A 15,348-nucleotide genomic window follows, 5' to 3' on the forward strand; every position below is an offset into this window, starting at 1 on the left:
ATGCTAGAAGCATTCAGTTGTACTTCTGCTTTCTGGAAGGTTTCTCAAGGTTTCTTTCCTTAGTGGAGAGAGGCTGGGAGTAAGAATAGGAATTCTGATTGAGTCTGTCCAATGGTTGGCTTCCCTAAAAGGCAACATAGTGAGCAAGGGTGGGACGGTCAACTTCAGCCACATCCAGTGAACTCAAGCTCACTATACTTTTTCTGCTGTTACTAAGGACATTTTCAGTAGTGGGGGAGGCGTGGCTTAAAAATCAGACTTGATAAAAAAGAGAGAAAAAAAACCAGATATGTGCCTGCAATCCAACACAGATATGATAACATGTGCCTGCGATCCTAACACTTAGGAGGGACAAAAAGGAGGATCAGAAATTCAAAGTCATTTTGGCTACACGCTGGGTTCCAGGCCAGCATGGGCTATGTGAGACACTGACCAGAAAAGAGGTAATACTGTCCTGTGGGCACTCCGTGCACAAGCACGCCTCATCGGTGATCTCTGCACACCAGACTCCGTGCTAACGCATGGCCAGGCACAGTACACCATCCTGGTGCTTCTCCTCTGTTCCCAGGAAGAAAAAGGCGAACAATTCAAGAGGCTTCGCTTTTTTTAATCTTCACCCTACATGAGGTTCTTACACAGAGCCAGCCGCATCCTGGCACACATGTACACACACACACACACACACACACACACATCTACTTCCACAGACATACTCCCTACACACACACACACACACACACTCCTGAAATGTATTTAGTAGTGACCCATCAAAAGACTCCTAAGTTGAATATTTGGGGTGCTGAAGAACCTCTAAATTCTCACATGCCAGGTTGGCTTGTGGGCTGCCAGATGGGTAGGAGGTACCCCATCCCTCTCCCATTCTGCTGTTCACTCCTCCACGGTGAATAGAAGCACAGAGTGAGCTGAAGAGGCCCCTTTCTGCCGCGGCTACCTCCTTTCCTAATGAGAGTGACAGGCAAATTGGGTAAAATTGGACTCCCTCAATTCCGAGACACTTTCCATTGAGTCTTAAGACAAGCGGTTTTAGAAAACTTAAAATACTTTGACTGTAAATGGCACTGTACACATAAATGGCATCGAATTAACTAAATGCAATTAGCCGAGATGAAGGCGGTAACAGCGCAAAGATGGGGGGCAGAGTGACGCAGAATGGCTCAGTAGGACCTGACATCCAGAGGGGTGAAAAGCTGCCTTCGCCAGAGACAAATCTAAAAGGGTCACTAAGAGGAGGAGAGGGCTAACTGAGAAAATGAAGACCCAGTTCCCGACCCACAGTCTGATAAAGTGTCTGAGAGGGAAGCACCGCCACTCCGTGCGCTGGAGACCCAGAAGAGGAGTACATTGCTGGGATTCACAGCTCCCCTGTCTGCGAGTGACTGGCTCTTCCCGACTATGTGGCTCCTTTGTTCTCCCAGCCGCTGAGAATGACTGGCAGCCGGCTCTGCCTTAACTAGAAAGAGCCTCCCGCTGCAGGAGAGATCATCCGGGAGAAGTAGGCTTGGCTGGCATAGGAAAGGCCATAGGAACTTGTTAACGAGGAACAGTCTAGATGAGACCATCCCTGCCTGCTAACTCTCATGTTCTCAGGCACTCACAGATACTCACTTTTTTTTTTTTCTTCTTCTTTTCCTTGTTTGAGACAGGAACTCACTCGTGCTAAAGCTAGCCTTAAGTTCTGTGTGACTGATGATGACCTTGAATTTATAATCCTCCTGTCTCTATCTTGGAGTGCTAGGGTGTAGGCACGAGCCACCACACCCAGATTTATATGGTGCTGGGGAATGAACCCAGGGCTTCATGAGTGCTGAACAAATACTGTACGAACCGTGCTACACACCCCCCCTCCAGCCCTACACTTTTTAATAATATTATTAGGAAGTGAGGCACAGTCGTGTTCAATGGAATCCCAGTCCTCAGCAGGAGGACCATGAGTTCAAGGCCAGGCCGTAGTGAAACCCCTTCTCAAAAACAATAATCATGATATTTGGAACTTTGCAAATTGGATGTTGAGGCATTTCTAAATGATTGCTACTTTGATAAAATGCCCAATTTTTAATATAAAGGAACCCCACTGGGCTTTGTGTTCCTGACTATAGGAATGGATCTGTGTAGCTCTTTATAAATGATTCTAGCTTCTTTCCCTTGTTCACAGGATGCTAAGGAAGAGGGTCTGGTGTCTGATTTTGAGTAGAAACCATCATGGTGGGGCTGGAGGGGAATCCATTTGCAAAGGCAGGCAGTAAGGGTAAAAGAGAACCCAGTGAGGCCTGGAGGGGTGGGTCTGTTGGCAAAATGATTGTCATGAAAATGTAAGGACCTGAGTTCAGATCTCCAGTACCCAGGCATGGCCTTGTGCACCTAATTCCACTGTTAGGAAGCAGAGACTAGAGGGTTTTGGGGGCTGATGGTCAGCCTGTCTAACCTAGTCAGGCATGCAAGGTTCACTGAGAGACCATCTTAAAACAAGGTGAAGTGACTGGGGGGGGGGGGTGCCCAGCATCCATTTCTGGCCTCCACGCACACATACACATACAATCACCCATGCACACACACAGACTCCCCCATAATCACAACTCAGGAGGTCAGAGAACTTTCTCTGAGAGATGATACCCATGGGTAGTTGGGACCAAGGCTTCATGCCCAGCAGTTAGACTGGTGGCAGAAGCGTGGGCCCCATGATCTTGTTTCCTCCACTTTGGCATTGCCCACTGTGGTCTTTTCCCAAAGGATCCTGAGTCGGGCACAGAACCTGTGTGCTTTTCCCTGAGCAGCTCACTGCTGCTCACGGAGGCAATGCCATTGTCACAAAGAGACACGCAGGTCTTGACAGCTCAGCAGGATGATTGAACTCAGGAGAACCAGCGACAGCAGGCATTCAGGGGCCACTCCCCACAAAGGCAGTGAGCAATGCCCTGTAGTGTGTCACCCATGTCTGGAGCAGTGACCTACGTCCACTATTCCTTGTGGATCCACTCACTGGCTTAATAAGAGCATCCGTGCAACTCAGGCTGATTGCCCAGTAAGAGAAGGGAACGGCCTACTGGGACACTTACACTGAAACCAGGCCTGAGAACATGCCCACACATGCACAGTGAAGAGGTGCCTCACAGGTCCACAAGCCTGTGAGCCAGCAAAGGGAACACCCCGCTGCCCTCTGAGGCCTGAGCATCACGTTACAGCCCCGGTTACATCAGGTGAGGTGAGGGAGTTTGCGATTCCTATTCATAGAGCGGAAAGGTCTTCCAAGAGTTGTGTGTTCAGACCAGGTGGAAGCAAGAGCAAGCACTCCCACTGGGGGTGATTAAAGCAAAGCCAACAGCCAGTCCTCACGGCACCACAAGCATTGCCATTGCCGAATGGCGTGTTCAAAATGCGCGTCAGAAATGCACGTTTGCTTCTCCTCGGGCCAGAAGCACAGCAGACAGGAGCAGGGTCTCAGGTGACAATCAAGCTCGTGAGCACACCTGAGAAATCTATAGACCATTAACAAAAGCGAAAGTGAAAACAAGAATATTTTTAAAGATGTTCAGGGTTTGGTGTGATGGCTCAGTCGCGGGGGCGGGGGAGAAGCACTTGCTTTGTAAACACAGGCTATGAATTCAGTCCCCAAAATCCATGTTTTTTAAAAAAAAAAAAGTGTGGTGTCATGGACTTGTTATCCTAGCACTAGGGACATGCGTGAAGGTGGACACTCAAACTCTCCTATTTGTGGGGTTGTAAGTTGTTGACAGTCTGTCTGGTTAGCACCTGAAGACGAAAACCCAAGGTCGTCCCCTGGCTTCTCCATGTCCACTGTGGGTGTGCTGAAACATTCCCAGTCACTTCCTCCAAAGTCTGGAGACAGACTGTGCTTAGAGTCTATCTTTTGATAGTAAGAAGACAGATGTAAGTTATAGCCTGGTTCCCTGTGATACCGAGGTCCAGGTAAGCAGTACCCAAACAAAGTCTACTCAATGCCTCTTAGAGCAAGGCCACCAGTGCCCTGGGGGCTCCCAAGAACTGCATCTATGCCTTCCCCTGGTTGCCTGGTTCCTTGGTGCCCAGCCCAGGAAAATGTCTTTATGGGTAGGTAGGACTTAACAGCAGAGAGAGAGAGAGAAAAGAGCTGTAGACCTGTCTGGTCTCCCTGACACAGAGTTTTGTCTCAACAGGAGATGGCAACTTCATCTATTCCCAAGCTGACGAAAATCAGAAGGGCAAAGTAGCCCGGCTGGTGAGCCCTGTGGTGTATTCGCAGAGCTCCGCTCACTGTATGACCTTCTGGTATCACATGTCTGGCTCTCATGTCGGTACACTAAGGGTCAAGCTGCGCTACCAGAAGCCAGAGGAATACGATCAGCAGGTGTGGATGGTGGTCGGGCACCAAGGAGACCACTGGAAGGAAGGGCGTGTCTTGCTGCACAAATCTCTGAAACTGTATCAGGTATGAGCCTCACAGAAAGGCAGGACTGGGGCTTTGGGTCACTGGGATGTGGGGAACACATCCCCGCCCTGAGCTGGGATGTTTGTCTTGGTGACACATCTCACTGTCTCTTAGATGACAGCAGGGAAAAGGGAAACAAATCTTCATTATGATTCATTTCTGAGATGTCACAGATACCATTCCTGTCATTTAAATCTTTTCTTCCTTTATGAAAAAATGAATGTGAGAAGGGGTTTGAATTATCTCTGCCACTGATAGGGAAGAAAAAATGATTCTGTGTCTATACTCAATCTTGTGAGCTTAACTTACGCGAAGTCTCATGAGTTGACGTTGAACCGTCAACTGGGAGAGGGAGTTTGTAAATGTTGATGTTGAAGACAGAGCTTTAAAATATTGTGAAAACCACCTCCCTTTTTCCAGGTGATTTTTGAAGGTGAGATCGGGAAAGGAAACCTTGGTGGGATCGCTGTGGATGACATCAGTATCAACAACCACATTTCTCAGGAGGACTGTACAAGTAAGGATGGGTTTGGGGCAGGAATGGACGAAGCCTTTGCCCTGGCAAGATTCTTAGCAGGTGACAGAGTCTGCCTTGTCATTTAGAGCAGAAATCAAATACAGGCAGGGCATAAAGCTGGTCAGTTTATCTTCACTCACTTAGTAAGTAGCCTACTGTAGCCTAGTCACTTAGAAAGTCTGATTGACACCTTGAGGATCCACAGACTGTAACTCAGAAGTCATGTCTGGCATATGGAAACATTTTGACGGAGAATAGAACACACAGACATCTGGACCATTCCCATATCTGAGGTGGAAACAAACCAGCGGGCCTTCGAACATGTTGATAACAGAGAATTTAATTAAGATTACTTTGTCAATGAGTCACAGACACTACCATTTGGGGCTGGATTACAGATTAGTAGATACTTCTGGCTCTGTCACTAGCTGGTATGACCTGGCAGGTAACCGTGATGCAGAGATCTACCTAATAGGGTTGATCCACAGACGAAAGTCGGACGGAGAAAGCCAGTTCATATTCCCCAGTTCTTGATCCATAATTACAAATGGCATCACTAATGACAATGTAATAGCACAGTAATTAGTCTTAAGCTCCATTTGCTACACTGAAACTTTTGTTATATATCATTACATAATAGGCTGTTAATTATAACAGAATGAAATAAGCCTGCTGGGCAAATTGAAAACAAAGGAAGTCTATTGGCTGCAATGGGTTTCTGGTCATGCCAAAAACTTACAAGTCTTTTACTCTATAAAACATTGACTATATGTTCCCTTAAAGGGGCAATAATTTGATACCATTAATTGAAGAAACTGCTACAAAGGAAAGCAGTGAATAGGGTTTGATTCTACAGAAGGAAGCCTCTTCAATGCCACCCTAACCAACGGGATCACAAAATGATACAGTTTAATAGTTCAACTGGCATCATTTTTGCAAATTATTCCTTTCTATGGCTATCTGGCAAATCAAATGTGCATTTCGCATAGTTCCATTACAGTGTGTGTAGTGCTGTACTCCTCTCCCAAGTCGAGACCGAGAAAGGAATGTCCCGGGGATAGAAGAGCTAATGCCATGAATGAAAACAAAGGAATAAACTCAGTTCAGGCCAATAGTTCTAACTGGCTTTGTACGATATACAAAGCAATGTGCCAAGTGGTACAGGGAGTTAGATCGACACTGGTCTTGTGAGTTTCTTCTTTTAATGGCTTTTGCCTACTTAGATAGGCCAATAAAGAGGGATCCAAAAGGGCTGGTTGAGACAGCAAGTGGAACCCCTAAGCTGGGATCCCTAGTAGCCAGGCACAGATGTGTACTAACACATCTGTAATCTCAGCACTGGATAGACAGAGACCGGTAGATTCCTGGAGCACATGGGCCAGCCGGTCTACCTGAATCAGTGATCTCCAGGTTCAGTGAAAGAGCCTGTCTCAAAAAATTAGTTGAAAAGAAATTGAGGAATGACACTCGATGTCAACCTCGGGTCTTCACGTGAATATGTATATAATTATGTAATTACTCACAAATATATATTATATATTATATATATTATTGAGCAATCTAGCTATGGAGGCTGTGAGTACTAGCTACATATGAGCCGTTCATTTGCACAAATTTACTAAATTGCCTATGATGTCTTAGATAGATTTTAAATTTAGGAATACAGTAGGGAACTCAGGACTGTACCCCATCCCGAGGCTCCAATTTTTTCCATAGATTTTTATTTTATTTCTTTTTCTTTTTCTTTTTTTGTTTTGTTTGTTTTGTTTTGTTTTGTTTTTTTTGTTTTTTAAGACAGGGTTTCCCTGTATAACAGTCCTAGATGTCCTGGAACTAGCTCTTGTAGACCAGCCTGGCCTCAAACTCATAGAGATCCGTGTGCCTCTGCCTCCCGAGTGCTGGGATTAAAGGCATGCGCCACCACCACCCGGCTATTTTATTTATTTCTGATAAAGTACAGGAAGATGTTTCCTGGCTCAGAGAGTCATTGTGCTATTTCAAAAGCCAGTTTAGTACACACCAATAGCAGGAGGCAGCTACCAGCTCACCGCAGCCTCGTAGTGAGGGGTCTGTTCCCATCTGCGTTTCTCGTTTTCTTCATCAATCTCCCACAGTCCGCATGCCAAACCTGTCTCTCTGCCCTTCGCTGGGTCTTGCCAGCATTTCTGAGTCATAGAAAGGGACACTGTACCATCTGAATCCTACGGAAGCCCAGCAGAGGGGTTGGAGGGTTTCTGTGCAGCTTGTGTGTATCATATCTGTTTTATCTCATTGGCCATTTAAACATCTCTTTCCATTTTCTTTGCCTTGTCAGAACCAACAGACCTAGATAAAAAGAATACAGAAATGAAAATTGGTGAAGCAGGTAAATTCATCTTACTGACCAGCTTCTGTTTTAATTCCCTGTGTTTTTTGTTGTTTGTAAATAAACATCTCTGAAATCCTCACACACCAGTGTATCCAGGCAATGTAGACAAAATGAGTCCCTGTGTCTGAGTGAGTGGGTGAGGACTGGACCACTGTCACAGAGTGCTGTATGTCCTTAGCTGCCTAGGGGACTCGGGGGTGACACTGTGAGGTTGCACTCCCAGGAGTAAATCTACCCAATCCCTCCCTGCCGGAGCTTTTTCACTGAAACACAACCACAAAGCAGAAAGTCGTACAAACTACTCATGTAGTCATTTGAAGCCAAAAAATCCTTGTGTTTCTTGGCCTCCCAGGTGGGATCTTGAGGAAGGCTGAGAGCCCAGCTTCTCTGGTCCTGTTTCATCCCCCTGGCCCTACAGTCTGGGGGTGACATTGACGATGGACTTACTAAGGGACTGCTTTACCCGCCAAGTAGTAGAGACCCGTGATTTTAGACCCTCCAAGCCATTCCACGGGGCAAGCTTCCTCCCATTTGACAGACAACGGGACTGATACATAAGAAGCACAGCCAACTAGGGGTAGCCTTGGGTGTTAGGTTAGCTGTAAAATGTGCAGTTTGAGTTGGCACCTCCTCTGTGCGCAGGTATAAAACACAGTATCAGAGCGAGGTCCTGGCAGTCTCCAAACTGCCTGACCAGAACTGCTCACTGCTAGCAGGGACAGCAAAGCACCATTGCCATCTATTGCCATTGGAAACGTGGTCTGGCTATTTGTATGGACAGCACAGACTGATAGAAACAGTAAACACAGCTCTGTGCTGCTGGAGATATTAACACATTACCAGGTCCACACAGCTGTAAACTTTATTAGAAGTTGTTTCAAAACAATCTTCCATCAAGGGAGGGAGTATTAATATGCCCCCAAGGCTTGTTTTCCCTTGTTTAGGGACTCGCATCTCATATTTTTAGTTTTCGCTGATTGGAGTCTCAGTTGATCAGGGCACCATTAAGTAAACACCACACAAGCTGCCCATTAGCATTTCAGTCCTGCTCCTAGCTCCAGGTAATTAGGCTCAAAGCTCCCATGCTAATAACTTCTCATGTTCCACTCTAAAGCAAACACATCCCTGGTGACTCCTTTGCAGAGCAGCGTGACTGTCTCCACCAACGCCATCAGGGTGGCAAAGTCACTGCTTATTAAATGGCTCCTATTTGGCACAACACAGACACTGTTTCTTAGTGGGGCCACGGCCCTTTCTGCATGATAGGAGTAGGGATTCGTTTATTCAGGAAAAAAGTCTCTCTTTCAGTATTGCCAGATATAAGGGTGTTCCTGGCTTTCTGTGTGAAAACCCACGGGGACACTAAGAACAGCATCCTATAGGGCACTGTACTGGGCCTGCCTGGGAGGTCAGACAGAAGACAGGAGAATGTTTAGATCCACCTGCCAAATGCAGTAGACAGCTGTGTGGCCAAAATTTGACAAAACTTCATGCCTGCATATCCGAGGCTAGTCTAGGGATGTAGCTCAGCTCCCTGAATGCTTACCCAGAATGCGCAAAGCTTTGGGTTTAATCTATAGCTTTATATGTATTAGATGCAGCAGTGCATACCAACAATCCCAACATCAAGGGAACGGAGGCAGGAGGGATCGGCAATGCAAGGTCATCCTCTGTCGTAGGTTCAAGTCCAGCCTGGGCTTTTGAAACCCTGACTTATCATGACTAAGTCTCTGGAATGAGAAGTATAAACATACCTGTTATTCCACAGTGATTTAAACTAGGTTGTGACCTCAGTGTCTAACCTCCAAATTCCAGCACCCTTCCCTCTCTTTCCTCTCCTCCCCTCCCCTCCCTCCTCATGCATTGCCACTTGCAACTGCTCCTAGATCCCTCCTCTTTTTCCTGGTTTTCTGTCTCCTCACATGTGGCCTCTCGATGTTCACAAGTCAATCTTGTCTCCTTCCTTAGGGAGCACCCCAGGTTATGAAGGGGAAGGGGAAGGTGACAAGAACATCTCCAGGAAGCCAGGCAATGTGCTAAAGACCCTGGATCCCATCCTCATCACCATCATAGCCATGAGTGCCCTGGGGGTACTCCTGGGTGCAGTCTGTGGAGTTGTTCTGTATTGCGCCTGTTGGCACAACGGCATGTCGGAAAGAAACCTGTCCGCCCTGGAGAACTATAACTTTGAACTTGTGGATGGCGTGAAGTTGAAAAAGGACAAACTGAACCCACAGAGTAATTACTCAGAGGCATGAAGGCTCGGAGCTGGAGGGAGTGTGGAAGGACTGAGGTGGGAGGGCGGCGGAGGTGCGGGAACTCTGCGGCTCTGCTTTCACTGGGAAGGGCGTCAACGACGCCAAGCCAGGCTTTTCTCAGGAGCTTCAATGAGCGTCACCTACAGACGCAAGCAGGTGACTGGTAACAACGGGAATCACGTACAGCTGGCTTTCTTCTCTTGGTTTCACTGGGATAATCAGAAGCCAGTTGAGACCAAGTGTGACTGACTTCATGGTTCATCCTCTTTCCCCGCTTTTTCCTCTCTCTTCTTACCCTGTGATGGATTCTTCTCGGAAACTGCAAAATCCAAGATGCTGGCACCAGGCGTTGCTCAGTGGGCCCTTTGGATGGACATGCGACCTGTACCCCAGTGCCCAGAGCATATTAGCATAACCACGTTTCAGGGGACGCCGACATCCACCTTTGCGTAGCTACCCGTAGCAAGCGCAGTGGGGAGAAAAGAATTAGACTATTTGTCTGCAAAGTACTGTGGCCTCAGTACCCATATAGCGTGTCAGCTCTGTTTACCAAGCAATACTGACAGATTTTCTTGATGTTTTACAGTGTTGTACCGAATCTTGTGTTTGTAACCTCCATTCAGAATACCATAACATGCAGCCACCAAACTGCTGGCACCCGGGTGTCCCGCTGATGACCACCACAAAAGTCTTCGGCACTGGCTAGTCTTCGTCCTCTCAAGTGCCTTTTTGTTTGTACTGGTTCCTTGTGTCCCGTGGATGACCCACTCTGTTTCTGGTGAAAACCCCTTCTTTTTCAATCAGACCTGGTGGCCCACTGACTAAGAAGAAAGTATATTTTAGTGTGCTACGCCGACCCGGGGAAGGCAAGGGCTCCGAAGACCTGGCAACGTGGCTTAATTGTTCTGCTTTTTTCTGAAGTTCAATGTCATGTCTCTTGACCCTTTGTATAAAGCTGCAATGTTCTCTCTCGTTGTTCTTTCCTACGGAATGTATTTTCAGATGTAAACTCTTGGCTCTTTCTCTCCTCCCTCCCTCCTTTTTTTCTCTCTTAGAATTGAAGCATTTGCCACTGACCAGAATGAACCTTGCAGCTTTAACCTGCTGGCGATGGCGAACCATTTTACTAGACTTTATGTTTTAAGATAATTAAGTAAGGGGAATTCCTAACTTTGTCCTCCAAAGTCTAACTTTGGACTTCTTGTTAACTGGTTTAGGTGACAGTATCTTTTTTCCTTAAGCCATGTGCCCATCCGTTCTGATTAGATTGATGTGTGCTATGAATGTTTTCATCTACTGGAAGTCGTAAATTGAAAGAGAAAGGAATACCAGCTGGCATTCAGATGAGATCCACAGGGAACACTGAATATAACCCCCAAGTCTAAAGGACATGAAAAATTTTACATCCAGATATACGAAATGACCCCTGAGAACCTTTCTGTTTTGTTATTGAGTCAGAGGAGGGGAGTGGAAAGAACCGTTCATTTAAGAAATAAATAATAAACCGGATGCCTGAGGCAAGGCTATTTAAGACCAGGCAGAAGGGTACATAAAATCAAAACCAATGTTTAGAGTAAGCCATTCAGCAGAACCCCTGAAAAATAAATTTTAATGAATGCTTCTAGAAACTTTCAATGGCTCATAAAGCGAAAAGGCCTACCTTAAGGCTGGCAAGGCGTAACCCTCAACAGCGCAAAGAGGTAGCTATCTTAACCCAAAGCAGCTTCTGGCTGGTGGATTCTGTCTTGCTGAGCTGAACGTTAAGAACTCGTAATTCTTCCTTCCCCGTATGGCTGTAGGTCTCAGTTGTGTTTCTTGGAGATCACGTTTGCTTCCTGGACGAATGGTCTGTTCACTTTGGTTTAATGAGATTGAGAATGTCTTTTTTCCAGGAAAGTATTGATCACTTTAAAAAAAAAAAAAAAGACTATGTTTCTATTCCCAGGGGCATCTATTCACTTGTTACAATCATCCTGGGAGGAAAGCATTAAGTGAGACTTTGTTACTAAGGCAACAGACTTGACCCTCGTCCTCAGCCAAGGAAAAATGATACTGCAACTTTAAATTTTAAAGTACCTTGCACTGATAAATATATTTAAAAGTTATATGTTTATAAAGTTATTAATTTGTAAAGGCAGTGTTACAAAATGTTCAGTTTATATTGTTTTAGATTGTTTCGTAATTTTTAAAGGTGTAAAATAACATATTTTTTCTTTATTGAAATCTATAAGACTTTCTGTAGTAAGATGTCTCATTTTCTGGTATATTATTGCTTCATGTTTTGTACCCTCATAAAATTTTGTGCAAATTTTTTTTACAGAAATTTTTATTTTCTATGATGATATATGTATGACACTTGTAAATTGTTCTTTCAAAATGAACAGCGAAGCCTTAACTTGAAATGACATTTGTATTCTCTGAGTAGCATAAAAAAAAACCACTTAGAATGAACTGTAACTTAAGCTCCAAACTACACATTCCAAAGAAGCCGTTGAATTAAACATTTTCATAGAAATCCCAAACCTGATGGCTGTTATTCCATTAGCTCTGTTCTTCCTAAAGATGTTGGGGTCAGTCCACTTTCAGGTACCTTCCAAGGTTTAAGTTATCTTTTCAAAATAAGCTCAGAGTAGACAGAGAACAAGAAGACCCTTCCCATAGTGGGAATCCAAAACCAGGTTTTCCGGGGGTGAACGAGGCAGAACTGACCTCTTAAGTGGACATTATTTTCCCCACCCAAATTATATTGGCTTGGACATCTATTTGGTGAAGTTGGCTTTGTGATACTAACAGATTACTATTGGCAAGTCTTGATTCTGTAGAAAACAGGTAAATTTATATACTGATTATATACTACATTTAGGAAAAGGGGAAACTGAGCATAGTGTTACAACTATCTGTTTGGTAAGTCTTGGGGGAATGCCCATTCCTTTGGAGACCAAAACTATAGAAAAAAATAATGACCAATCACACACACACGACCAAAAAAAAATGTGTTGAGCCAAAATATGTTAAATAAATCTTTTAAAAAGCTTGTCACCCTTAAGGAAATGCTCAATATCCTTAGTCATCAGAGAAATGCAAATCAAAACAACTCTGAGATTCCATCTTATACCTGTAAGAATGGCCAAGATAAAAAACACTGATAACTTATGCTGGAGAGGATGTGGGGTAAAGGGAACACTCCTGCATTGCTGGTGGGAATGCAAGCTGGTACAACCCCTTTGGATGTCAGTGTGGTGATTTCTCAGAAAATTAGGAAACAACCTTCCTAAAGACCCAGTAATCCCACTTTTGGGTATATATCCAAAGGATGCTCAGTTGTGCCACAAGGACATGTGCTCAACTATGTTCATAGCAGCATTGTTTGTCATAGCCAGAACCTGGAAAGAACCTAAATGCCCCTTGACTGAAGAATGGATAAGGAAAATATGATACATTTACACAATAGAGTACTACAGAGCAGAAAAAAATAGTGAAATTTGCAGGCAAATGGAACTAGAAAACATCATTGTGAGTGAGGTAACCCAGACCCAGAAAGACAATTATCATATGTACTCACTCTTAAGTGGTTTTTAAACATAAAGCAAAGAAAACCAGCCTACAAATCACAATCCCAGAGAACCTAGACAACAATGAGGACTCTAAGAGAGACATACATGGATCTAATCTACATTGGAAGTAGAAAAAGACAAGATCTCCTGAGTAAATTGGGAGCACGGGGACCTTAGGAGAGGGCTGAAGCAGAGGGGAGAAGTAGGGAAAGGAGCAGAGAAAAATGTAGAAATCAATAAAATCAATTAAAACAAAACAAAAACAACAGAACTGCTAGAACCCATCCCCACTCTGCAGGCAAGGGGTTACTTCTCTGTCCACCTCCAGTGGCAGAAAACCTCAGTCCAGAAAGCACTGGGACACGGGGTCTCGCTGCCCTGCTGCTACCCCAGCTGGTACCCCTGCTGCTGCCTTGCTGCTCTGGGCAGTGATTCAAGTTTCTCCACTTCCTGCTTTCCTGGATCATGAAACCATACCCCAGAACTTAAATCAAGAATACAGAAAGTCCCCTACTGTGTGTGTTTTCAGGTCTTTACCTAGAAAGGAGATAAAACTATATTCATTTTACTAAGGTCAAATCCTACTGACGTTCAGGGGCAGTTACAGAAAACATGGGGCATGTAAGCAAGCTGTTTATCAGAATTAATCTAAATAAATTTTATTTATTTTACTTTGTTCTGTTTTGTTTTTGAGCTAGGGGCTCATGTAGCCCAGGCTAACCTCAGACTCACTATGCAGCTTTGAACTTCCAATCCTCCTGCCTCTACCTCTGGGGTGATGAGGGATGTATGCAAAATTGATACAGTGCTAAAGATGGCTCACAGGACTGTATGCATGCTAGGCAAGCGCTCTGCTGACTGGTTCACAGCCCTGGTCCCTAGACACAGTTTCAGAGCAATGCCGGGACCACTGGCTTACAGTCTCTGTCCTTTGAGACATTCAACACACAAGCTTCTCACTTCTTTCTTCTCACAGGTTGATTGTTTATCTAAGCCTTTCTTTTTGTTTAATCTGATAAATCATTGTCTAATACTTCCAAAATTTGTGGGCTAAAACATCATGAGGATTGAAACAATTCATTTAAACATGAAAATGATTTACTGCCCTGTTTCCTGTGTATCCTGATATCTTTCCTGCTGCTGGGGCTGAACACAGTATATGTGCACATCAAAGATGTCGCCCAATGCTTCCATCTGGGGATTCTTCTGCTATCCAGTGGTAATCATAAGGTTTAATGGTTCATGAAAAAGCAGCTCTGCCAAGAATTAGCTTTTGTTTCTCCTAACTGCTATGGGAATTTTTTTTAAGGCAAGGTCTCACTGGCTCTGATCTGGCTATGTAACCAAGAATGGCAATGAACTTCTAATTTTCCTCTATTTTCCCAGTGCTCCAAGCTGCAGCCCTAGCAGGGTCAATGTCTACAGCAACATTGTAAGATCAAGTTGTAACAGTCTCCTTATTTCCTCTTACAAGTGAGAACCCCACGGTTCAGCGAGGTCACAGGGTACATGCAGACACGTGTGGCCTTACCTCCCTCCATGACCCCTATCGCTTTCTCTCAGGGTATTGTCTGCCAGGGCCTTCACAATGGCCCTGCTGCTAACAGCCTGTGTGGGAGATGAGAGCTGCCACTTAGATTTTATGTTTGATGGCAGATGATAATTATACATATTTTGGAGACATGATGTGACATTTGAATACACATTACCCTGTGTAATGATCCAGTCAGGGTGATCACAAGACGTTTGGTGACCCTGTGCCCATTCATGTTACTCTGTCACCACATTGAGCCCATTTGTCTTGGCATCTCATCTTCTGGTCACTTCTAAACCTTCAAAAATAAGGGCGGGCATCCCCGTGGGATTTTTAAAGACTCCAAACAGAGCACAAAGCAGCCTAGAAAACTAGTCTGTTCAAAACCTCACTCAAAGCTGAGCATGGTGCCTCACACCAGTGATCCCAATGCTTGAGAGGGAAGTCCAATCTGTCCTTAACTCTATGCAAGTTCAAGGCCAGGCTGGACTACAGGAGACCTCACCTAAATGAATAAATAAACAAGTAAATAAAATCTCACTTGCCTGAACTCTGTGGCTATTTTGCCACCATAACCCGTGAAGAGCCAAAATGCGGTTATTTCAAGAAAAAGAATCCCTGGTGTCATGTGCTTCTGGCTAAAAGATTCTGAAGCACTACAGAAGCGTGGCGA

General features: G+C 44.8%; 1 protein-coding gene across 1 annotated transcript in view; it reads left to right on the forward strand.

Moving 5' to 3' along the window:
• Positions 1–12,109, forward strand: part of Nrp1 (neuropilin 1) — a 144,778-nt gene extending 132,669 nt beyond the window's left edge. The window contains 4 exon segments of the mRNA XM_038312800.1: positions 4,173–4,444; positions 4,865–4,961; positions 7,276–7,326; positions 9,298–12,109. Of these exon segments, the coding sequence (XP_038168728.1) occupies positions 4,173–4,444; positions 4,865–4,961; positions 7,276–7,326; positions 9,298–9,587 (710 nt within the window). The 3' untranslated portion in view covers positions 9,588–12,109.
• Positions 12,110–15,348: the final 3,239 nt, after the last annotated feature.

This window comes from Arvicola amphibius, chromosome 15 (genome assembly GCF_903992535.2).
Source record: "Arvicola amphibius chromosome 15, mArvAmp1.2, whole genome shotgun sequence".
NCBI classification, from domain to species: domain Eukaryota; kingdom Metazoa; phylum Chordata; class Mammalia; order Rodentia; family Cricetidae; genus Arvicola; species Arvicola amphibius.